The 26690-nt window shown below is 36.0% G+C and overlaps 1 protein-coding gene across 8 annotated transcripts; it reads right to left on the reverse strand.

Annotated features, from left to right (window-relative positions):
* Nucleotides 1–5815: 5815 nt before the first annotated feature.
* Nucleotides 5816–14683, reverse strand: LOC140833087 (potassium transporter 4-like). 8 transcript variants are annotated; one of them, XM_073197519.1, is made up of 11 exons: nucleotides 14431–14683; nucleotides 14130–14199; nucleotides 13536–13696; nucleotides 12849–13089; nucleotides 12524–12769; nucleotides 11049–11099; nucleotides 10659–10919; nucleotides 10519–10571; nucleotides 10014–10128; nucleotides 9667–9921; nucleotides 5816–7110 (listed from the first exon to the last, which is right to left on the reverse strand). In XM_073197519.1, exons 3-11 carry the CDS (start codon nucleotides 13686–13688, stop codon nucleotides 6023–6025), a joined length of 2463 nt encoding a protein of 820 aa, XP_073053620.1. In that variant the 5' UTR covers nucleotides 13689–13696; nucleotides 14130–14199; nucleotides 14431–14683; the 3' UTR covers nucleotides 5816–6022. The 8 variants fall into 8 exon arrangements, with proteins under 8 accessions (XP_073053620.1, XP_073053619.1, XP_073053615.1 ...); XM_073197518.1 differs by having other exon boundaries at nucleotides 14092–14199; XM_073197514.1 differs by lacking the exon at nucleotides 14130–14199.
* Between the last annotated feature and the right edge of the window lie 12007 nt (nucleotides 14684–26690).

Below are 26690 nucleotides of genomic sequence, written 5' to 3' on the forward strand. Positions count from 1 at the left end.
TGTTTCGGGAATTAATAGTTGATTTTGGTTTCGTTTTAGATGTCAGGAGATGGAAGCAGTCAAGGAAGTGTGGGACATGGCCGTTATGGCGACGATTAGGATGGCCGAGAACATCGTCGTAGGATTGTGACAAAAGGCTTAACCGATATCACGATGAAAGGAGACGTAAGAACCGCGTTAACATTATGGATTTCATGAATATTGGACCTCCACCGTTGACCGGAGATGAGAATGATGATGTTGCTGAAGCTTGGGTCGATATCATGGAGCAATGTTTTCGAGTGTTGCACTATGACGAGGTAGCCGATTTCATGATATAAGGAAAAGCTCGGAAATGGTGCAAACCTGTTTCAGCCATTCTAGTTCAGCAACATGGGCGGATAAGTTGGTCTATTTCCATCAGGCCTTCATCAATCATCACTTTCTGCTAGCTCTTCATCACATTCCAAAATCGTTTTATGGATCTGTTGTCGTACGCTCCTCACATCAGTGAGAATTATGCTACAAAATATTCTCACTTTTTGAATGATTTGAACATGAGATTTTTGATCGAGTTTATTTCTGTGATGATTCGACTTCGTACGAAGGATTAGTGAATCATTGTCGCCAAGCCGAGATCAGTATTGCTAGGAGGAAGGCTATGCAAGCTAGCAAAAGTTCTAGTTCATTGGGACCGAGGGCTTAGTCTTTTAAGAATTCTATATCTTCTTCTTCTTTTAGTTCTCCAGGGTTGCACAGTTTTTGTAGGAAAAAGCTGCAATGTGGCCATTGCGGAGGCAATGACCAGACGAAGAATTTCCTAAGAGTGACAGGTGCTTGTTTCAATTGTGGTGGTTTTGGTCACATGAAGAGTACAACGACTACTATTTAAAAATGCTACTAAATTTAATTTTTTTTCTACAAACTCATTTTCGAAAATTCAAAAATTATGCATACATGCAACCCTACAGAAAATTTCACCTTTCAAAAATAATAGTAATCATCTACCGAATGAAAATACAACAGTTTAAAAAAAATATGAATTGGTAAAAAAATTCTGATAACCAATAATATAATAAAATGAATGAGAAAAAATATTCAGTCCACTCCTATCTCAAATCATGATGTGCCACTACAATAAATTTGACATTCAACAACACACATAGGACAACTGGTTTTCGCTAAAACGTATTCTTTTATTTTTTACGACGGTTTTCTATAAACCGTTGTCTTTGAGCGTTTTTTTAGGGTCAACGACAACGATTCTATAAACTCTTGTCTGTTAGCGTGCTTTTTTGGACAATCGACAACGGTTTTAGAAAACTCTAAAACCTTTGTCCATTAGCGTGTTTTTTGGACAAACAACGACGGTTCTATTAAACTGTTGTTATACTTCGGGACAGATTTAGAAAAAACGTCGCGAAAGCTACAGTTTTAAGAAACCGTCGCTAAATTTAGCGACGGTTTTAAGCTAAACCGTCACATATTTTAAATTAGTGACGGGTTAATCAAAATTGTCGCTAAAAAATTTTAAATTAGCTAATATTAATCGTCGCTAATAGCGATGGTTTTTTAACCGTTGCTAATAGCGACAGATTAATATAAAATCGTTACTAATAGCGACAGTGTATGATTAGCGACGGTTTATAAAATTACTGTCGCTAATCAAAAAGCGTCGTGAAGTGTCTATAAATACCCGCGTTTTCACTCCATTTTCCTCCACCCCACTTCACAATACTTAAATTTTTCTCTTACACGATTTCAGTTTCGATTTAGGGAAAATATTTTTGCTTCAATTTATTGTAAATTTTTAAGTGTTAATTAAGATCATGAATATTGTTAGCACTGTCAGATTGTAAGTTTTTTTAGATTTATTACAATACTAAAATTAATTTTTTTTTATTTTCCTGAAAAAATTAGCGACGGACATCATGTCAAACTGTTGCTAAAAGTAGCGACGGACTCTATGAAAAATCCGTCGCTAATTTTAGCAATGATTTAATAAACTGTCTCTAATTAGCGACGGTTTGTCATAAATCGTCGCTAATTAGCGACGGTTAAATCTGTCGCTAATGTCAAAAATCCGTTGCAAATGTTAGCAACGACAACGGTTTAAAACCTTTGTCGTTGAACACACTTTCAACAACACCATCAGTTACAATAGTTTTTAAATGGCCTATTGCGTTTTTGTAGTAGTGCGGACATCCAACCCTCCCTACTCAGATTTCTGCACCTCCAACCTCCTCATCAACATGCTCACTTGCATCATTCACACCTAGTGAGTCTAAAGACTCAACACACCTGTAACGTTAATACAACATCATTCAAACCATGCCAAAAACGTTTATACATGCTAGATCAAAATTTTCTTCATGCAATTACACATATATCAGCATACATAGCATGAATGATGAGAAAAAAAACGATAAAAGGCGTTCCTTAGCGTTTTTGTGCTGTGACTTGCACCAGAGAGGCGGTGTTGAAGTTTTCTTGTAAACCTAGGGAGGATTCGAGAATGGTTGCTGGTTTGCTGTAGAAAACGAGAGGGAAGGCTGCTGTGGAAAGGGTAGGGGATGGTTGCTAGGTTAGAGTAGGGTCAGGGTTTGCTTAGGGTAGTGTTTAAATAAAATAAAAAACACCAACGGGAACTTAATTAAATTTTAAAATGATTAAAAGAGTTTTTAGCCGATTAAGCATTAAAAAAACCCATCAAGGCCAATAACACTCCCGAAATCATTTTGTTTTGGTACGTTTTTGAAAATATTGCCCGAACCCTCAAAAAGTCCTCCAAATCGATAATATTTGCGTACCGGTTTAAAATACGGCCCGGTGAGGTAAAAAAACCAACCAAGGCTCATTTTTGAAATTCTCCCTCAAATACGCCTTATATTAAATAATTAAAAATAATTATTCACTAATAATATTTTCCTGATTATACCCGGTCTTCGTTACTCTTTCTAGCGCGAAATGCATCTAAACACCCTAATGCATGAAACACAGAAATAACCAACAATCCATTCCATACTCATGCAATAAAATGCATAAAAAACAATACACATATTTTAAATAAAACCCTAGACTGCATGCAGTCAGGTTACTTAGTTCGAATTTCCTAGACCTTACAATTCTCCCCCTCTTAAATTGAATTTCGTCCTCGAAATTAAAACATATCGAATAACTTCGTGTAGCTGCTCCTCATCTCGATCTCGGTCTCCCAAGTAACCTCCTCTTCGGAATGATTCAGCCACTTGACTTTGACCATGTGGATCACCTTGTTCTGGAGTCTTTTCTCCTGCCTATCCAAAATCTGTGTGGGTCTCTCCTTGAATGATAGGTTCGGTGTCAGCTGAAGTGGCTCATAGTTCAGCACATGCGAAAGATTCGACATGTGCTTCCGCAGCATAGAGACATGGAACATGTTATGAAATCCCGCTAGATTTTGCGGTGATGCAAGTATGTATGCGAGTGTCCCAACTCTCTCTAAGATCTCGAACGGTCCTATATATCTAGGATTGAGCTTGACCTTCTTTCCAAATCTCATCACACCCTTCATCGGTGCGACTTTCACGAATACATGATCCCCTGCTGCAAACTCAAGATCTCTGCGCCTCTGATCTACATAACTCTTTTGTCGGCTCTGAGCGGTCTTCATCATGTCTTGGATCTTGACCACTAACTTTGCAGTCTGGCTAACAATATCCGGCCCCAACTCTGCCTTCTCTCCTACCTCATCCCAATACACTGGGGACCTACACTTCCTCCCATACAATGCCTCATATGGAGCCATACCGATAGATGCCTGGTATACGTGAACTCCAAAAGATGTAGATTCAGCTCCCAGCTGCCTTGGAAATCGATCATACAAGCTCTAAGTATTCTGTGAAAAATCAGCTCATTTTCTGGAAAGGTTTTCAACATATAAAACATAATAATTTTTGATACATTTGATTTGACAGTAAATTCGTAATTTCTGGATACAAAACGAGTGAGTTATGATCATTTTTGTAGGACTGCTCAAACTACAATTTTTCTAAAAATATGTTCTTGACGTGTTCTTGAAGTTTTATTGTTCCAAGCTTCGTTGGGAACCGACGAGTGTACGCTGTTGCGTATAGGTATATTAAGTATGATGTTTGTTCGATTTTTAGTTCATCGTTTCGTGTCGTTAAGCATTTGGCTGCATTAGAAGTCGTAGGAATTATTTGGTGTCGAAAATTTGAGTTTATGGGTCTTATTGCATTGCGTGTGGTGTGTCGTTTTCTTTGGGGATGTTTGCAGCGTTTTTATGGAGTCAATCAACGCCAAAATGTCCTAGGACGAGTCTCGATGTGTTGTTCACGGTCCATATGATCGAGTTAGGAGAATTAATACTCATAGTCGTGAAGTCCATAGGACCCAGCGACCGAGCGGTCACTTCTTACCGCCCAAGCGCCACCCTTTCTGTCCGAGACCAGAAGACCTATCGCTCGAGCGATAAGATATTACCGCCGGAGCGCGAGGCCAGCTGGAGAGAGATTTGTCTTTCATTTAGCTTTAGGTTCCAATAGTGAGTTCATATCTTTTATTGTTTGAGAAATGTTCACATATCATTTTAGAGTTCGATTCGGGGTTGGATGTCATTGGTTAGTATGATTAAACGAGGTCAAGTCTCGAGTGCTCTAGAACGTCATAAGCCACTTATTTACTTCGGGGTTCAGTACAAGTGATACGTCTAAGTTATGAAAGCTAAGCACTTGATAATGTGTTAGTATGTGTAGCAGTGACCCCAAGCGAGATCCAACAAATCCCTCAACGCCATGTAAGTATGTTCGACGTGCAAAAGAAAATATTTTATGTTTTTGGAGGTATGCTAAATGTATTGTGACCAATTATGAACGGGTTTGGAAGTCGGTGAACGTGGCCGAGGACCTCTCCACCCCGGTAAAGCATGACCGGGTTTAGATGAGGATTGAAAAACGGTAAAGCATGACCAGGGACCAATCTACCCGGTAAAGAATGACCGGGGATCTCATGTATGTGGTAGTGGATTTTCCCTGCCAGCCCAGTACTGTAGTTTAGTCTGATCAGACACATTTATGTAGTAGTCGCTTGCTTCGAAACATATCTCTACGCAAAATGATGATGTTATGTATGATACAATCATGTTTACGAAAAGCTTTATGATATGATGGCACATCTATGTTATGTTATTACGTTAAAGTTTAAGTATATTCGTTATATTTTAAAGATGTATGTGGTTTTATTACATAGTACTTGTTATATCCAGTTTATGTGTGTTGAGTCTTTAAACTCATTAGACTTGATCGATGCAGGTGAAAACAAATATGAGGAGACGAAGGGTGTGGACCAATGAGCCGGCTTGGACTGCATGGGAGGCTAAACCCGAAGACCACCAACGTTTTAAGATTTATGCATGACGATTTTGATATTCTGATTTTTACGAAATTGCTTCATGTTGTCAGAACAAGTTATTTATTTATTTTTTCTAGCAAACTTTATTTGTAACATTTTTCTTGCAAATATTTTGGTCGAACAGCTTATCTTTATTTCAATTTGAATTATTAGTCTATTTAGAAAATTTTTATTTTTCCACAAATTTTAAAATAATTTAAAGGGACGATACGTTACACTGAGCTTGACCATAAGATTTTTTTAAAAATCATTAAGGCAATATAAATGCTATTTTTGTGTTTTCATATGGTTCTAAATGCTGTCTGTCCATAAAAGGTTTCCCGCAACATTAACTTTCTACAATGGCCCCAATGCAATTTGCTCGTACTTGGCCCCGCAAGTCAAATTCAGATATGAAATTACATGTTAAACTTCGCAGCAGCAGTTAGAGCCATAAGCTTATACATATACAAGCACACCCACAAATAGTAAATGTACACGTAGGAATGGTGAAACAGTTGGAACATGCCTTATTTCACATATTCAGCACTGAACCTTGCACAAATTATTTGCATTGCTAAATGCTCAGAACACAACAAACGGTTAACTTAGAAACTTGTCCTGTTCTATTCCCTATTGGTTGTACAGATGTCTAGACATGATATATCATGCCTACTTCAATAAGGCTAATGTGAGGAATGTGGAGAGCAACCGAAGGGCCCCTGCAATTCTTGCGCAGAAACGAGTAACCGATATCGATAACTAGTTTTTTCAAGAATGAGGAAGACCTCCTGGCTTTTATGTAAGAGTGCCCCATTATGTATGCAACGCCAGCTTCTTTTGCCTGGATCAAGTCTAGGAGTTCTTCTCTCACAGAGGGATCGATCCCGGGACTTTGAGGTACTTGGAACCTCACCCCGCGTCTCCTGATCTGTGGGTTCTCATCATCATGTACAGATCTTAAGCTTTGAAGAGTTAGAGATTTGCTGCTTTGAAAGGAATTGCTCAGGCCGAAGTCCTCAACCTCAGATACAATCAAACTTGAGCAAGATTCAATTGTTCGGTAGCCTATTACCGCCATCCTACCATCGTAGGACACAGAATCGGGGGTGGAGCACTGAGGCTCCACAGCTTCCATTTGAATGAACTCGGCTATACTTTGAATCAACTGGTCTTCGAAATTCCCTTCATCTCCTTGCAAGTCCTTGTACCCATACCTGACAATGCATCGGTACATGCGATATGGTCTTGGACAGATGCGGCCAATGAGGAAGCGTTCTTCAGGTGAGACATAGGGGACTGGAACGTACTTTACGCAAACAAATACCAAAACATTATGGAATGCAGGAAGATTCGTCACAAAGTGTGAGAAGATTGACGGCACTCCTGTTGCCAGCTCTGAGTATATGAGGCCCATTCCTGGAACTCGGACAATACCAAGGCTGGGACCTAGTCCAAGTATCCATTTCATAGGTACCTTGTTATGCAGCTCAAAACTGTATTTCTTGCGTGTTCCGTAGTGCCAGACAAACATGATAAACATAAAGATGAAAGAAAGCACAAGGGAGACCCAACCTCCCTGAGGAACTTTGATATATGCAGCGGACAGGTAAAAAGCTTCCATGATCCAAAAGAAAAGGAGGAAAACCGTAGCAAGTATGATACTCCTTTGCCAGACAAACACCATAACAAGTGCCATGAGAAAAGTCGTTATAGACATCACCGACATAACAGCTAGGCCTGGAAAAATTAACGTCAGTACATCAAGAATGGTGAATATTAATTAAGTAGCAAAATTAGAAGAGGGGTAAAGAAAGATTCTTTGTTATCAAACAATTATTTGGGAACCATTCTTTGCTAATTTCACTTTGGGTTGTGGTGAAACTGGCAAATCCATGATAAAACAAACTTGCCGTTGATGCAATCTTAATCTTGTCAAATGCAAATAACGGGACATGAATGCTGAAAGTTCTCATTAGGATGCGACTGCTTCGAGGATTACAATCACATGGTTTGGTCTTTGCTGCACAGAACAACTAGGGTCAAGAGAAACCTTTCATCATCAACTAACCCCAAACACTGGAAGAAGCCTTTTTTATATCATTAACTCCTTTCTAAACAACCAGTTACAAGAAGGTAAATATATTAAGGGTATTTTACTCTTCTCAATCAATCTTGTAGCAATCTCCATTTATTGAAATCCAGTCACAATTAAGTCTCAGATATGTTTGTTACTGTCCTTCATCCGCAGATCACATCTTAATTTGGAATAATTGATGAGATAAGTCATGCCCCCATGAAGAAATGACGAACGCACCCGAAGACTGCAGATTGTTATGACTTAGCTCTCTATGTTCATTGTGGAAATTACAAATGCAACCCGATATCTAACTCAACGTATATGAAAAAAATTGGGTCCCAAATGCCATGTAGCAATTATCGCCCTTACAACAGAGTCGATTGTTGCATGCTATTTAGTACCCCAATGATGAACCATTTGAGGAAATCAAAGACCACAACTATTCTGCTATTTCACATCCAATCTATATACCTATAAAAGTGTGTATAATTGACATTGTTTTCCGATTGTGCATTAACAAAATTACAATTCATTCAAACTTGAACAAAATAAAACTTATTATTATTGTAATGTAAAGATAAAAATAATAGAACATAAATGCCTCATCATTACTAATAATTAATTTTCGATTGTGCATTGACAAAATTACCCTTCATGCAAACTTGAACAAAATAAAACTTATTATTTACATTGTTTGTATTAATTGCATCTAAAAATAATAACAAAGTTTTTCATTGTAAATTTTCTACTATCATATGTGTTGTTAGATTAATTACATGAAAATTTTCTACACAATTTATGGGAAATCTATTCATTAAAAATGAATATATGTTTAATAAAAAAATATATTTTTTATCTATATACCTACAAAAGTGTAGATAATTGGCCATATTTTCCAATTGTCAAAAGATAAAAATGACCTCCTTATCAATACAAATCCAAAGATTCAATAAAGATATATTTGTAAATTTCTAATTGTTGTAAGTGTAAAAATGAAATATCAAAATTTTTTATTTATTCCACCTAATATATAATTAGTTAGTAGCCTAATTATTCCACATAATATATAATTAATAGTCTAACAAATGCTAATGAATTATCACTATATACATTAATTGTATTAATTTATATCACTTTAAGAGTAAAATGTACTCCTATATTAATTTTATCAAATAATCCATCTTCACACTAACTTTAAATATTTATACTTTTAATATTCTTTCTAAATGTTATTTTATGATTTTAATGCAATTTTGTAATTATATTTTAGTGTAGTTTCTAATTAAGTAATAAATTATAGTATCACAAGAAGATATAAGAAAAAAAACAATTATATATACAACAGTACAAAAGGTAAAAAAGTTCTGTAGGAGGTTAAATAATATTTAAATTAAATATTATATGTTATATTTTATTATCAGTATTAATATTTCATTAGTTTTCATAATATTTTGATGAGTTAATCACACATATTTTAAATTGATAATTATTTTTTCTTAGTGTGCTTCACTTATATAATTTATGATTTATGCATTTATAAAATCCATAATTTGGATACATGGTATTTAGATATATGTTTTCAAAATTTGTTTCAATTCAAATCGTTATATATACTATGTTCATTATAATTTATTATATAACATAAAATTAACGAATTGAATTCTAATTTGAGAAATAATTTTGAAAGTAAGGTATATAAGTTCTTAATTAATTTATTCATCTAATATGACAAAATACAAAACCAATATAAATAAAAAAAATTATTAAAATTTTTTTTTTAAAAAATAGTAATTTTTAATTTTTATTAAATAATTAATATTTACGTGCATCGCACGTTCTTCTTGCTAGTCATCTAAAATATTCCAATTATTCGAAGGCCCTTCAAACTAGTAACAATCACATCAATTGTGGGATATTTGAGCCAACATCGCAGAGGGTGAATGCAAATCATGATCAGGAGACAACTCTCATATAACATACAAACTTAAGGAGTATTCTAAACGAAGGTCAATGGAAAAGTTCGACTTCGATACTGTGAGTAGATATTTAACCAACAGATCCACATCTTGGCCAGGCTATTTCATTATATCTTGCCAATATCTATAATCATATATCAAATCGCAAATGGCAAGCCACAAAATATTTCAGGATTTAACAAAAAAAAACAATAAAATAAAAGGACAAACTGTAAATGATATCTACATTCATTGACTTACCATAAGCATTCCCAATTGTAGTTGTATCTTGGAATCCAACAGCTACGGCAAGGGTAAGAATCATCAGGATCCAGTTAATCTCTGGAATATAGATCTGCCCATAGATTTGTTTTGAGGTGTGAACAACCTTAACACGTGGGAAGCAACCAAGTGCGTGACATTGCTTAACTATAGAAAATGTGGCCGAAATTATAGCCTGACTGGCAACAATAGCTGCAAGGGTAGCAATAACAAAGATAGGCCAGAACACAACATCTGCCAAACAAGGCCATATCAAAAGTAAGACAAATCTGACTCCAAACCTTGACACTTATAAATACATCAAGTTGGATGGAAAAAAAACTAACGAGGGATGGAATCATAGAAGCTTGTTGGTATTGAAGAAATGTGTTCTGAGAGATATGCGGCTTGCCCCATGTATTGCACAACCAAACAAGGGTATACAAGGAGCACAAACGCAAGCTGCATAAGCCAAAAAGAAACAGTAAGACGGAAAAGAGGCTCACGAGTAATTAATATATTTCTGGAATAAGTTAGAACAAATAGAAGAAATAAACTTCAACAACCGCCAGTAGAATCCACAACTCACCATGATAACATACAGAAGAGTTCAAACTCTAATATCCATCCACAGATACAATCATGCTCTCACTTCCAATTCAAAACAAAAGATGAAAATACAAAACACGGCTGTAGGAGAAATAGCTAAGCATACATAAACCCAACATACAATTTAGGTGAACAAAATAATATTTTTCTTCCATGGACCATGGCTACTGCGATCTTATTATATCCACTGTCAGCTCAATGAGTTACCACTTTTTGGGATAAAAAATTAAAACATTGTCTCACCCTTATCGAAAATGAAGTGAAATGGCCAAGATCTGCATACATCGCCTCAGTTCCTGCATACACCCAAAGAAGAGCCATTGAATTAAAAATCCAAGCAAATAATCACGGGATAAGGGACAACCCAATTAGAGTCTATGTACCTGTTATAGCAAGGAGGACCCCACCAAGTGAAATCCATCCATCTCGACCAGTTTGGTAAAAGAATTTGATAATGTAATGAGGAGAAAGAGCATACACAATTTTTGGATTCCAGTATATTGTGTTATACAGCCCTATCGCAAATATTGATAGCAACCAGAGAATAACTACTGGAGCAAACAGGAAACCGACCTTATGGGTGCCCCAGTGCTGCAGAGCAAATAAGCCAACCAATATGACACATGAAATTACTAGCGTAACACCTAGAGGAAAGGAGTTTGCATAATCAGGGTTCAGCACAATAAATCAGGCAAAAACTACAACACATGGAGAAATTTAAGGCAATCAGAACTCAATCCAAATCAGAATTAACAATAATAAACAGTACGCACCCTTGCCCAACTTTGTGTTAGCAGCTTCAAGCCCTGATATTGATGATAGTACTGCATGTAAATGGGATAAATCAAGTAAGTTAAGAAGTGCAAGCTGAATAATAATTGTTATTACGCAAGGGCTAAGTTTCATTAATAGACAATGAGCCGGTTAAAAACTAGTAAGGGTTGGGCTAAGAAATAACATGCTAATTTAACACAAAATAAAAGTGGGATTAAAAACTTGAAACTAACACTTTTTATGCATAAGTTAAGAAGAACTGAACAAACAACAGATAACAATATAATCGAATTTACCAATATAATATAATTTAAGCCCTTATTTTTCTGCACCTGTCATGGATAAACTCACCAGACATATTCATAACATGGTGAATTGGTGCATGTTGTTTGTAGATGACATTGTTTTGGTGTATGAGACTCGTGAAGGAGCAAATGTCAAGCTTAAAACTTGAAAAGAAACGTTGGAACAAAAAGGTTTTAGAGTTAGTAAAGTAAATACAGAATACATGATAGGATTATAGAAGATGTTGAATTACTGGTGAGTTAGACTTTTTAGCAGACTAGGATCATTATCGACAGAGATTTACCACAAAGATTACAAGCAGGATGCTCGAAGTGGAGAAGTAAATTTGATATTTTGTGTGATCATAGGGTACCATAAAACTCAAAAAGAATGTTTTATAGAATAGCGGTTAGGTCCTACTATGTTATATGGATACAAATTTCGGGTAGTAAAGTAGCCACATGAACAAAATATTAGAGTCCCAGAAATGAGGATGCTAAGGTGGATGTGTGGACATATAATGATGAATAAGCTAAGAAACGAGAATATTAGAGAAAAGGGTGGAATTGTACCGATCGAATAAAAATGGAGGGACACACGCCTGAGATGGTAGGGACATGTACGAAGGCGACCAATAAAAGTTCCAGTTAGGAGATATGATAACATGACAAGTACCCATATCAATGAACGAGGATGGAGACCAAAAAAGACTTGGATACTAACGATTAAGCATGATATGCATTATCCAAATAAAGATGAGGATATAATAAGATATAGAGCATAATGGCGTAGGTGAATCCATATCGCCGACCCCAATTAGTGGGATAAAGGCTTGTGTGTTGTATTGTAGCATTGCAAGAGGTTCATCTACCCTAAATGGCAAATGGGGTATTGTAATTCATTTATGTTAAATGACAAGGTTGCTTGTGTGCACTTCATGTACTTCATGTACAAGTTGAACAAATGTACATACCTTTAAAAAGCTAGATAAAATTGACATTGACTAATATAGATGTAGTAAATTGCAACACGTTCATTCAACAAGGAAAAAGTACTCTCACGTAAAATGACAAATATAAGAAAAAAAATATTTTCTAGCAAACTAATGTAAATTTGCGCGATGAGTCGAAGTTGTCGATGATGGAGATTACACAAGAATACCCATGATTTTATCTCGTTCCAACCATACCTGACATTGCAGGAGTAACAACACCATCACCTATTACCATGCCAGCACCCAGTAAAACTACAAGTAACAGTCCAGTCCTCAACTTTTTGTGTTTTTCAAGATATCTCTTCAGTGCCAAAGATGTCGAAGATTGTCCCAAAGGACCATATTTGTAAGCTGAAAGTTCCTCATCGGCTGTTTGTTGATTAGGAAGCATACCGAACTTTCCATGCCTACAAAGCAAGGAGTAAAGAGCAAATGTCCCACCTGATTATTGAATAATTGGTCAATTCTAACTGCAAAGTTTGATCAGCGATTCAAAATTTAATAAAGCCTATCAGCATACCTTCGCCGTTATCATCAGCACTCAATACGACAATAATATATTTGAGCAAGGGTATCAGTGTTAAAGTCCAAAAGATTAATGAGAATGCACCAAATATAGCATCAGGATTCTGATGATTTTGCAACTTCCCAACAAATATGCTTTTGAATACATAAAGTGGTGACGTGCTCAGATCTCCATAAACCACACCAAAGCTTTGGTAAGCTAGTACTAAAGAGGTATGAAAGTTTGCCAAGCTTAACTGCAAATACAAACATATGCACTTCAGTTCATATTTGACAAAGAAAATTCACTAGTTAATCAGCAATTTTATTGAGTGCATATTGTAGGAAAGAAGGGTATTTGTGCATGTAGTTCAAAGAGCTTTAGTAGCATTGTCATCACAAACAGATAATTCAATTTCCCAAAGATCAATCTTCTTATTCTGTCCAGAGGTAAAAAAACTTCAGGGAAGATTATAAATGTACACACATGAATTTATAAGATTATCACAATAAATAACCACCGATACAAGAACAAGAAGTCGATGAAATGATAAAAAATTGTTACAGGACCTTCATTTTTTACCGACATAACAGTCTATCAAGCAACTATAAGGTTCTGAAAGAAGATGCCTTCTTGCAGCTTAATAACATGACATAAAACCTTTTTTCACAAAAATTACTATAATTAATTTAACTACTATACCTTTGAGGTTAACTTTCTTTTGTTTTGAGCTGTCTGGGCTTGTACACCTTCTTGCCCATATCTTCCACCCAAGTGGGCTGATTGTTGACCTGCAACTGCGCTTGGAGATGGGGTGCCGGGGCTATCACCACTGTCAATATCAATTTGATTCATCTAGTTGCCTGTCAAATTTTAATGAATGTCTTCTTTTTGAGAGTCCACAAAATATAATTGGAAAGCCTGAGTTACATATGAAAACCAAGCACCGAGAAGAAAAAACATTCTAAGCTATTAGCGTCTATACATCCCTTTTTTAAAAAATTTAATCAAGGCTAGAAACACGCTTGTGAATTGCAATGAATCACAAGCTTGTACTAACGGAAATCAATCATAAAAAGGCTATGGCTGACCGCTTAATCAAGAATTAATACCAAGAATATTCATTTACAGAGAAATAATGATAATAATAATAATAATAATAATAATAATAATAATAATAACATGAATGGACCATCATTACATAGTTCTGAAGGTTTAAAACAAATAAAATCCCTTTCAAGTGGTTAAAGGTGTCAACTTTCGGGACAGTCGAAATTCAAGAGATCACCAAATCACCAGTTTCACAACAAAGATCTCGTAAAAAGAACCAAAATGAACATCAGCCTGCATACACACTCATGCCCACCTGACCAAGCAATATCGGAAAATTGGAATCAAATCTAAACATCTAGAAAAACAACAATAGAGAACTCAATCATTACAACGATACACATTTATAATTGGTCATACTACGTGTGTATTACGCGTATTTAGACAACATCAGATAAACACAAAGCAAAAAAGGAAAATAAAGGAAATCCTCATATATTCTCAGTAAAATGGTGGAATTTGAGAGAACCCGGATGCGAAATCGAACCTTTGTCCTCGACACAAGAGATGGCACTAAGAATTTAAATATATTAACGAAACAGAGCAATCGAAGTATTTGTATTCCTCATTTAATTAGTGTCAATTATGATCCTGAGGCAGCCAAAAAATAATTGGCGGTTCGTTTCCGTAGAGCGATATCTTAGCAACGGAGGCGAGACACTCGTGATAGCTGAGGAAAGCATTTTGGTTTTGTATAATAACACAAGTCAAATTCAAATCCGATACAAATACCACCCAGTTTATCTTAATATTATTTGTGAATTTTCTTATTTACACTGTTATAGCATAGTTACTCAATTAATATTTCATTTATTTATTTTGGTGAATTTTTAATTTTCTGATGTAAGAGTTGAGATGGAAAATGAGAATAATTTTATTTTATTATTTTAGTTGAATTGACGAAAAATATTACAAATACATTAGTACGATATTTTTTTATATTTTAAATTTAATACATTTTGATATTAATTAATGTTTCAATATATATCTCAAGCTTATAATTTTCTATAAGTGTTATAAAAGCTATGCGAGAAAATGTCATTTTTCTTATGGTTTTTTTCCAATTAAAATGGATATTGAGAGAATGCAGATTCTATATGCTCTTTTGCAAATTTTTAAAATATTTTATTTGCAATATAATTTGATTATTTTGTGTTATTTCAACTTTATTCATAGAAAAAGAAATTAATGAGAAATTAAAAAGAATGAAAATTAATTTATACTTTTGTATTAAATTTATGAGATAATCCTTATAATTTTTTTCATTAAGACATTCCTTATAATAAATATGAATTATAGTGCTAATTTATTATGATTTGTTATAAATTAGATTTTTTATATATGATATTTTTGAACTGAATGTTACGTATATGTGTTTTACTACACATATTTATTTAATTGATATTATTTTAAAATTTTATATAACATGAAAATATTAATCAACAATATTAATTTTCAAATGATCTATTATGATATAAATTAATTATGTATAATAACATGAAAATATTAATCATCAATATTAATTTTCAAATGATATATTATGATATAATTAACTATGTATAATATATATTTTAAAAAAAGAGAAAGTTAAAAAAAATTCGGAAAGAAGTTAAATGTTAGCAAAAAAAATTGATATTTAACTTAAAAACAAGTTTAGGGGTTTTATTTTAACATCATTATGCTAATTTAGTTAACTAAGAGAATTTTATTTGACAATCGCTATATACACTTCTTTTAAAAATATTGTGATTTTGGTTTTAGTAATATTCATTATTCTATTAATTTTATTTTTAATGTTTTCCATTGGGAATAATATTTGGATGAAAAATATCTTTGTTAATTCGATAGAGTTATCATTATGTTATAATCACACGAATTGAAAAATATTATATAAATAAATGAATATAATTGATTTATCATCATCATTTATTTTTATTTATTGTGTTTTGATATATTTAGATTAATAAATACTTATAAACAAGATGTTATTCAAACGATTTTAAAAATTATCCAAATCTTTATTTTTCATTATTAATCATCTACGTGCATCGCACGTAATCATTCCTAGTATATATATGTGTGTGTGGCCTCAAAATTAAACGGGTATGACACAATAACTAGTGGGACAAATATTTAATTGCGATAATGGGCCTTATGTTAGAGTAGATGCCCTACAAGCCAACGGTTGGCTAGGGAATTTATTAACTCAAGTGAAATAAACAATCTTTATTTTAATATAATTTAACTTTTTATGGTCTTGTTATACTTTATCTGTATACCCATGCAAACAGTATAGATAAAGTCCTTGATTATGCTTTAATACAAATGGATCGTAATTCGATGTTGAAACTCATTTGTAAACACTGCATATTCTAAATTCGTTCATAGTCGATTCAGCCGCCTAAAACACGGGATAAAGGCCGCTTAAGCTCGAGACTAGCATCTGTGATGTTGTATACTGTGTTTCTTGGTAAGAGCATAGAGATGTCCAAACATGCAGATGGGTAGTCATATGATGTTATACCAAACAACCCTCCCTCGGACTTTCCAAGTGGTTATCATTCATCGAGAGGATAAGTTCGTGGTTATGATTGTACACTATTAGTTCTTACGACCCGGGACAACACTGAGGCTCTATATGCTAGGGTTGTGCTTTGACTCGTTTACCGGCTCCAGGAGAGTCATCATGTGGCGAGGTTGGGTGCAGTTGCGACACATATAAGAGCCAGTGTATTGTAGTCGGGAATTCACCGCTCACCTACGGGTGTGGATATCCTATGTGACCTGATGTAATAATAGTGCATGGAATCTCTGGCCAGAGTATAAGATGTAAGTTGGAGAAGGAGTTCTCCAAAAGTACACGTGATGCCACTATTATGTGTATCACATAGTTATCGAATTAATATGCAACCCTCGATGAACCAATGGTTGCAGATTCGATCGGGATATATGAGATGAAGGGACCGTACTGTACGTTAATCTTAATGACTGGTTCTTACAGGCACTATCAGTGATACCTAGGGCATCATGGGGCGATGCTACTAGACGCTCTTACCATGATCCGATGAGTGCAATCAGAAATGAGTTCTGACATTCCTGATCAAAGTGTTGATGAAAAGAATGGGGCTAACTAGGGTAAGCCCGAATAAAGGATTATGTCCTGAATCACAAAGAGTTGTGAACCCACGGCTAGCTGTATCCCTGAACCATCGAGGGTCACACAAGCACTAGATTGTTTGTTTCCGTTGAGAGAATAAATTCAAGGAGTTGAATTTATATTATGATATAGTAAATTCAAGGAGTTGAATTTATGATAATTAAATTTTGAGAAAATAAATTCAAGGAGTCGAATTTATAAGATAGTAAATTCAAGAAGTTCATAAATTCAAGGAGTTGAATTTATAAAATTTGAAGATTTAATTTATTAAACTCAAAAGTTGAGTTTATTAAATATTAAATTTTGGAGGTGGTAAATTCAAGGAGTTGAATTTGTGATATTAAATTCAAATGTTTAATTTATAATATATTTAATTTATTAAACTCAAAAGTTGAGTTTATTAAATATTAAATTAAATATAGGGTGAAGTATGTTTAATGGACTTGTAGGAGTACAAGTCCAACATACTAAATAATTAAAGTTCTTAATGGACTTTGATTGATTAATTAAACTAGTTGGACTAGACCAATTAATTAATCAAGTCCATTAATGCTAATTATGGTAATTAGGTCATGAATTTTTTTAAAAATCAATTTTTGACCTAAAATCATAGCCTCCACTAATTTGGATTGTGAGATTTTGAGAATCACAACCATAATCCTCCAAATATTTAGTTTACTTAATTATTTAAATTAATTAAGTAAATGATAATTAAAGAAAGATTAATATTTCTTTATTCTCAAAATTATGCACAAGATGATTTCGAGAGTTTCAAGGAATTGCTATTCTTTCTTTCGGATTGTACAGCATACAATATTTTTTTAGAATATTCCATTGACTTAATTAAGTTAATTAATTAAGTAAATTGAATATTAGAAAAAAAAAAAAAAAAGAGATTTTGATTCTCATAAAACGTGCAGAGGGCATCCGAAAGAAAAAGATAAGATTTAATAGATTTCGGCTCTTCCATTCAAGATACTCTCAAAAAGGTTTTGAACAAAATTTTGTGTATTCTATCTCTTCGCAAAAACTTCTATACTTTCTAGTGTAAGTTAGAAGAGGAACAAACAATCCGGTCGTGGACCTGATTCGAAGTAGATCGAAGAACGTTCGTAGAGATTTACAACAAGAGCTAAGTCCGCTAATACCAGAGTAGTTGGAGTCCAGTGATTTAATTCACAAAGGTATAATTTTCTAAACATCATATGTGTGTTTTTGTTAAAATCATACGAGCGCCCAAAGAAAAACATATTTTGATTGTCAAAATAAATAAATAAAATTTTAAACTTCCGCTACGTTTGGGCGTGTAGAAAACCGAGATCCAACACCTTAGAGCTAGAGTCATCCCAAATTTTCATAAATTAGTTCCTACATAATTTCGAAAATTAACATGAGATTATAAGGAACTATTCAACCGAATCTTGCAGTCATATCATAAATTATATTTTTTCCATTTTATCAAATTTTGGCACATCACGTGCTTTCCACGCCCACAAAAATAATTCATGCAAACATATTTTGGCACACTCAGTGACACCATTATGCCGAAGAGTCGACGAAGAGAGACTGATAAAGGTAATGGAAAACTAACATCGCAAGAAAAAATCTGAAGAACTAGCGGACCAAGTGGAATCCAATGAGACGCCTAGTGCATCAAATAGTGGAAAACTTGGAAAAAAAATGTTCCACCTAGAGAAGAAAAGTCTTATCGGTTCAAAAGACATGTCGATATCACGATTGCAAGCCCAGATCTATGAATGTCCCAGATCTATGAATGTCAAGGCAATGGAAGAGATGAATGTGATAATGTGAATGTCATAGGACAGATGAAAGAGAAGAACAAAGGTCTATTGGCCACTATGATGTTCATGATGGAAAAGGTGAATATGATTTCAACAAGTGAGAATTATGTGGTTAAAAGCTCTGTGAAAATGCAGAACAATGTTGGTCGAGTTGAGCAAGTAGTTGTTGTTCCGAAATGAAAGAAGGGGATGAAACATGAATTTTCAAGCAGGTAATAACCGTAGTTTGGTAATCTCGTTCTTGGAAACAACAACGATAGATATGTGAGGAAGAGGAGGAAATTTGGAAAAGGTCTTCATAGAATCAGAAAAAGAATAGTAAACTACCAATCATTAAAACTTTGTTTTTAAGAATCAAAACATGCTTCTTGGAACATACGAGGAACCCCAAGTCAAATGTTATCCTACAATCAATGCTCGGGGGCAACTGTAAGAGTAGATGTCCATCAATCTAATTTTTTGACAGAGATTTATCTAACTCTATGTATGAACGAACGTTATTTTACATAATTTATATAAATATGTATATATGTATATATTTGTTTGGCAAAACATTTATTTGTTTACCGATAGATTTTGTGAAACATCTACTACTTAAAATACTAATAGAATTTTTTTTTTTGAAAGCTAATACTCGAAAATTAGCTTTAAATTCATGCATGTAATCCTACTGAAAAATCACATTTTTAAAATATCAGTAATCAACTAACAAGTAAAATACTGCAGTTAAAATCCATGACAAATCTTCATCCCCAAGCTTACGTTTTAAAAATCAATCAAATATGTAACATGTAGAAATCCTGACCATCATCAACATAGTAAACAGAACGAGTATGAAAATATCCAAATGCCTCATATCTCATAAACATAATGTGTGGAAGAAATAAGATCATTGGGTTAGCGTGCGCACGTCCTGCCCCGCCTACTCAGTCTTCGGCGCCTCCAGTCTCCTCATCGATATGCTCACCTGCATTATTCACACCTAGTGAGTCTAAAGATTCAATACACCTGTAACGTTATAGAATGTAATGTCCGAAAAACCAACTTACGTAAATCACATGCATGCAAAATTATTTTAACTACTTAATTATTTTATTTAATTGATTTTAAATGCTAGCATGATATTTATTAAATGATTAAATGTATGATTTCATGATTAAATGATAATATGCCATGATTTCATGAAATTGAAGGATTTTACTCAAATATTCGATAATAGGCAGGGGAAAGGAGACCGGGGACGACCAAGACAAGGATATTATTTTTCATTAAATATGTGCAAGGATTCCTAATATAATTAAAAATGATTTATTTTTCTTATAAAGGTTGGAGTTCGAATGATTTTACAAGTCGAGCTCGACTTTTCCCGTGAAGCCGATTTTGGGCAAACAATGATTTTTTAAAAGATCAAAAATATTATTTTTGGGAAACTAATTTTATAAACTTTTATTATTTAATTAAATAAGTGTTATTGGGCACAATTTAATTATAAAGTAGGCCAATTACCCTTAAGCTTGCAAGCCCAAAACCAAAGTCCATTAGCATGTAATTAATTTATAAATGGACTCATAGGCTTTCATAACACGAAAGTTCAGATTGATTCAGCCAAAAAACACACTCCCACACACACATCAAATTTTCAAAAATAAGGTTGGGAAGAAAAGCTAGGAGTCTTCGTCGTCCGGTCGTCCAACGTTGCACCCTCGCCGATGATCGTCTATTCGAGCGTTATAAACGCAAAGGCACGTTCTTTAAACTTTTTAAAATGTCATACAAATCATAATATGTATGATTTTACTGTTTATGCATGAAAAATATGATTCTGGGATTATTTTTATGGTAGATCATATATTTTCAAAAACACGTCGATTTTACGTGAAGATGAAAAATGTTATGAATCAAATGGACACGCTGCCAACATAGGATGTTATATGAATGAATTGTGATTAAAATATGATAATAGTAAAGGTCAAACAAGCTGGAAAACTGAGGGAAAGGCTAGGAGAGGACCGAGGGGTGTTCTAACAGTGCAACTTTCTTGTTGGCTTGATTCCTTGGTTCGATGGTTTCCATGGGGGCTCACGGCTTGGCCAGGGCTTGGGTTGGGGCCTGGAATAGACGTGGGTCAGGGTCAGTAAGAGTCCTAGCATGGGTAGGACTCCTTGGTTGCAGCCTAGGAGGAGTCCCTTAGAGCCAGGATGAAATAGCCCTAAAACTCCTTGCTTGAAAATTTGCGGAAAATTAAAAATTTTCTTTTTAAAAATAAATGGAAGTGCCTCATTCATAAAATCAACTGATAACTCAAGTTCAATGTTTTTTTTTTGTAATGCACATGGGCTGTTCCCGATTGGTCTTGAGTCCCCTCAAGGTTATCCCATTACCCATTACTCATAAAACTTCTCCAGCCCAGGCACTGGAGCTTTTGCCTTCTCAGGATTAGAACCCAAGACCTCCTGGACTTATATAGATCTTGGCAGCAATCCTAGTACCAGTTGATCTATTTTAGCTCAACTGGTACCAGGATTGCTGCCAAGATCTATATAAGTCCAGGAGGTCTTGGGTTCTAATCCTGTGAAGGCAAAAGCTCCAGTGCCTGGGCTGGAGAAGTTCTATGAGTAATGGGTAATGAGATAACCTTGAGGGGACTCAAGCCCAATCGGGAACAGCCCATGTGCATTACAAAAAAAATGTTATAACATACAAGGACCGAGAAATATTCATTATGCTAATTTAGTTAACTAAGAGAATTTTATTTGACAATCGCTATATACACTTCTTTTAAAAATATTGTGATTTTGGTTTTAGTAATATTCATTATTCTATTAATTTTATTTTTAATGTTTTCCATTGGGAATAATATTTGGATGAAAAATATCTTTGTTAATTCGATAGAGTTATCATTATGTTATAATCACACGAATTGAAAAATATTATATAAATAAATGAATATAATTGATTTATCATCATCATTTATTTTTATTTATTGTGTTTTGATATATTTAGATTAATAAATACTTATAAACAAGATGTTATTCAAACGATTTTAAAAATTATCCAAATCTTTATTTTTCATTATTAATCATCTACGTGCATCGCACGTAATCATTCCTAGTATATATATGTGTGTGTGGCCTCAAAATTAAACGGGTATGACACAATAACTAGTGGGACAAATATTTAATTGCGATAACGGGCCTTATGTTAGAGTAGATGCCCTACAAGCCAACGGTTGGCTAGGGAATTTATTAACTCAAGTGAAATAAAGAATCTTTATTTTAATATAATTTAACTTTTTATGGTCTTGTTATACTTTATCTGTATACCCATGCAAACAGCATAGATAAAGTCCTTTATTATGCTTTAATACAAATGGATCGTAATTCGATGTTGAAACTCATTTGTAAACACTGCATATTCTAAATTCGTTCATAGTCGATTCAGCCGCCTAAAACATGGATAAAGGCCGCTTGAGCTCGAGACTAGCATCTGTGATGTTGTATACTGTGTTTCTTGGTAAGGGCATAGAGATGTCCAAACATGCAGATGGGTAGTCATATGATGTTATACCAAACAACCCTCTCTCGGACTTTCCAAGTGGTTATCATTCATCGAGAGGATAAGTTCGTGGTTATGATTGTACACCATTAGTTCTGTAGTGACCCGTTCCAGAATCACCTACTAATCAAGAACTAAGCATGCAACTTAACTTAATTAATAACAATCAGAGATAATAGCGGAAAAGGTCAACAAATGATAGTTATACAACCCCATCGAAAATCCATAACAACTCAGAATGAAAAGAAAGTATACGGTACAACCATATCGAATCAAAGAGTACTGAATAAATAACTCCACCGGCTACTCAACGTCCTCCTCCTCCTCCTGAGCCATCCAACCTGAGGCCTGCCCTGTGGAAATGGGGTGTCCAAGATAAACAAAACCGAGGACGTGAGCGATAAGAACGCCCAGTACAAAAGCATGAGTATACAAACCTATATGAAATGCACATGCTATGATATGATACCAGGGTAGTCAAGAAACAGGAATCACAAAAGATCTCAAAATGCTCAGTCTAGAGGCGCCAAGTGGATAGTGCCGCGCGGTCCTACCTCTGGGTCACTGCATCCACTGCAAGAACAGACGTGGACCTAAAATGTCCCGGATCACCGAAGCCCTCCCGACCCGTCGGCCACTGTGTACTCTCGGTGTCCATGCGTCCACAAGACAAGACAGGGCTGAGCGGCCCCACAAGATATATAGCTTATCTCGAAAGAGATACAGCTCAACAGTAAAGGCTATCTCGAAGGAGATACGGCTCAACATGAAATGCAACATGCAGTAATAAACGTGACATAATAGCATGCATCATATGACATATATCAATGCACCACATAATCATGCAACACATATAAGAATGTATACTCAACCAGGATATCTCGGATAGTACTTTCGTACCTCTATCACAGCAATCCTAATCCACTGGAATAACCAGACAACAGGTTTAGTCCAAGCCTATTCATCAAGTGAAAACCATCACTAAAACTTATCTACCAGACTTAACTAGATAATCCTGAGATAATACTGATACAATTCCAAACCTTCGTCCGTCGCTAGCCCACTGATGCCGCTAGCTCCCAACTAGAGCACAGCTCCGCTACAAGACCAGCAGCTCCCCGCTAGTGCCCGAACCTCGGAAAAAGACTAGAATCTCACAGAAACGCTTGAAATGCTATGGAACTCTCTGAATTGGCGAGTCACAAATGAAGACTCGCGCCTCTATTTATAGCCAATGTTCGGACGATCCGAACCATTTCGGAAGCTCCGATCCGGCACACTTCGGACGGTCCGAACTCTGATCGGACGATCCGATCCTTGCATGACTTCCACGAGTACAGCCACCTGTCTCGGACGATCCGAACCCCAATCGGATGATCCGAACCTTACCACGTGTCCAGAACCCTTCCACGTGTCCAGCCACCTGTCTCGGACGGTCCGACACTGGCTCGGACGATCCGAACTCATCGGACGATCCGAACTCATCGGACGATCCGCACTTGTTCGGTCCTTCCGATCCCACCGAAAATATAATTAATCCGATAATTAACTCAAATTAGGAATCGGGTTACTACATTCTCCCCCCCTTAAAAGATTTCGTCCTCGAAATCAAGTTTATAGGATGAACAAAACTGAAATAACAACATTGTTATTACATCTCAATTGTTGCCAAACACAACTGATAATTGGATTACAACGGAAAACATGCTTACATCCATAGTACAACTACAGTACAACTCAAAAGAGCTCTGGATGCTCCGAACGCATACGACTCTCTAGCTCCCAAGTGGCTTCTTCAGTGCCTCTACGCTGCCACTGAACTAAGACAAGAGGAATGATCTTATTCCGCAACACTTTATCTTTGCGATCGAGAATCTTAACTGGTCGCTCCACGTAAGACAAATCCGATTCAAGTTGAACTTCAGATGGATGTAAAATATGTGATTCATCTGCCACATATCGTCGCAAAAGGGATACGTGAAACACGTTATGAATCCCAGACAGATACGGAGGTAATGCTAACCTGTAAGCCAAATCTCCCACACATTCCAGAATCTCAAAAGGACCAATAAATCTCGGAGATAGCTTACCCTTGAGACCAAATCTCAAAATCCTGCGAAAAGGCGAAACTCGGAGATACACTTTCTCACCTGGCTGAAAATAAAGAGGTCGCCGCTTGGTGTTCGCATAACTAGCCTGTCGATCCTGAGCGATCTTAATCCGTTTCTTGATTACTGCAACTTTATCAATAGCCTGCTGGACTAACTCCGGTCCCTCAACATGTCGTTCCCCAACTTCGTCCCAGAATAATGGAGTACGACAACGTCGCCCATACAACGCCTCAAATGGTGCCATACCAATACTACGATGATAGCTGTTGTTGTACGCGAACTCAATCAAAGGCAATTGATCCTGCCAAGCGGGTCCGAAATCCATAACACAAGCTCGCAACATATCCTCAAGTGTACGGATAGTCCTCTCTGTTTGACCGTCGGTCTCTGGATGATAAGCCGTACTCAAACTTAGTGAAGTGCCCAATGCTGACTGGAAACTACCCCAAAATCGTGAGGTAAAACGAGGATCCCTGTCACTAACAATACTGACTGGCACTCCATGCAAACGTACAATCTCTTGAATGTACAAGCGAGCCATCCGATCGAAAGTGAAGTCACGGTTATAAGGCAGAAAATGAGCAGACTTGGTGAGTCGATCCACCACTACCCAAATAGCATCACTATTCCTCGAAGACAATGGCAAGTGAGTAATGAAATCCATCGTGATATGCTCCCACTTCCATTCAGGAATAGGTAAGTTCAACAATAATCCTCCCGGTCGACGGTGCTCTGCCTTAACCTGCTGACAAACAAGACACTTGGAAACAAACTGATAAACACTGCGCTTCATCCCTTTCCACCAAAATCGTGTCCTCAAGTCTTTATACATCTTATTGCTTCCTGGATGGACACTCAACTTGCTTCGATGAGCCTGAGACAAGATCTTTTCCCTCAAATTATCATCCTCTGGTACTACAACCCGATTAGACAAACATAGAAGACCATTAGACTGATAATGGAAACCGCTATCTCCACCCGCTAACCGAGCTAATCTCTGAGTCTTCAGATCAGACATCTGAGCATCTCGAATCCGAGCGAACAAAACTGGCTCAGATAAAATAGTAGCAACACGAATGCTCTCCATACCTTTCCGATGTTTGAAGTTAAATCCCAACGAACAACAATCCTGAATAGTACTAATCATAGCATTGGTCTGAAGTGCAGAGGCTCTCACCTTACGACTAAGAGCATCGGCTGTGAGATTCGCAGAGCCTGGATGGTACTTGATCTCGCAGTCATAATCTTTCAGTAGATCCATCCAACGACGTTGTCTCATGTTCAACTCAGCCTGAGTGAACAGATACTTCAGACTCTTGTGATCAGTAAAGATTTCAAACTTAACCCCGTACAAGTAATGACGCCAGATCTTCAGTGCGAACACTATAGCTGCCAACTCTAGATCATGAATAGGGTACTTTTCCTCGTGAGATTTCAGCTGCCTGGAAGCGTAAGCGATCACATGACCATTCTGTGTCAACACACACCCTAAGCCTTGGAAAGAGGCATCGGTGTAAACACTGAAACCATCAGATCCTGACGGTAACGCCAAAACAGGTGCAGAAGTCAGAAGTCGACGAAGCTCTCTGAAACTATCTTCGCACTCAGATGACCACTCAAATGGAACATCCTTCCGAGTAAGTTGCGTCAAAGGTCTAGCTACCTGGGAGAAATTCACGATGAAGCGACGATAATACCCGGCCAGACCTAGAAAACTACGGATCTCGGCCACCGTCGTAGGACGTGACCAATTCAGCACTGCTTCAATCTTGTTGGGATCCACAGAAATTCCTTCCTTGGAAATCACATGACCAAGGAATACTACACGATCAATCCAGAACTCGCACTTACTCAGCTTAGCATACAATTGTTTCTCGCGAAGAATCTGCAACACAATCCTCAAGTGCTGGACATGCTCCTCCACACTGTGAGAATAAATCAAGATATCGTCGATGAAAACCACAACGAACTGATCTAGAAAATCACGAAAGACTCGGTTCATCAGATCCATGAATACCGCTGGCGCATTCGTCAATCCGAATGGCATAACTAGAAACTCGTAATGCCCGTATCGAGTACGAAATGCAGTCTTGGAAATATCATCATCTCTGACTCTCATCTG

This window comes from Primulina eburnea, chromosome 5 (assembly GCF_022965805.1).
Source record: "Primulina eburnea isolate SZY01 chromosome 5, ASM2296580v1, whole genome shotgun sequence".
Classification (NCBI taxonomy): Eukaryota; Viridiplantae; Streptophyta; class Magnoliopsida; order Lamiales; family Gesneriaceae; genus Primulina; species Primulina eburnea.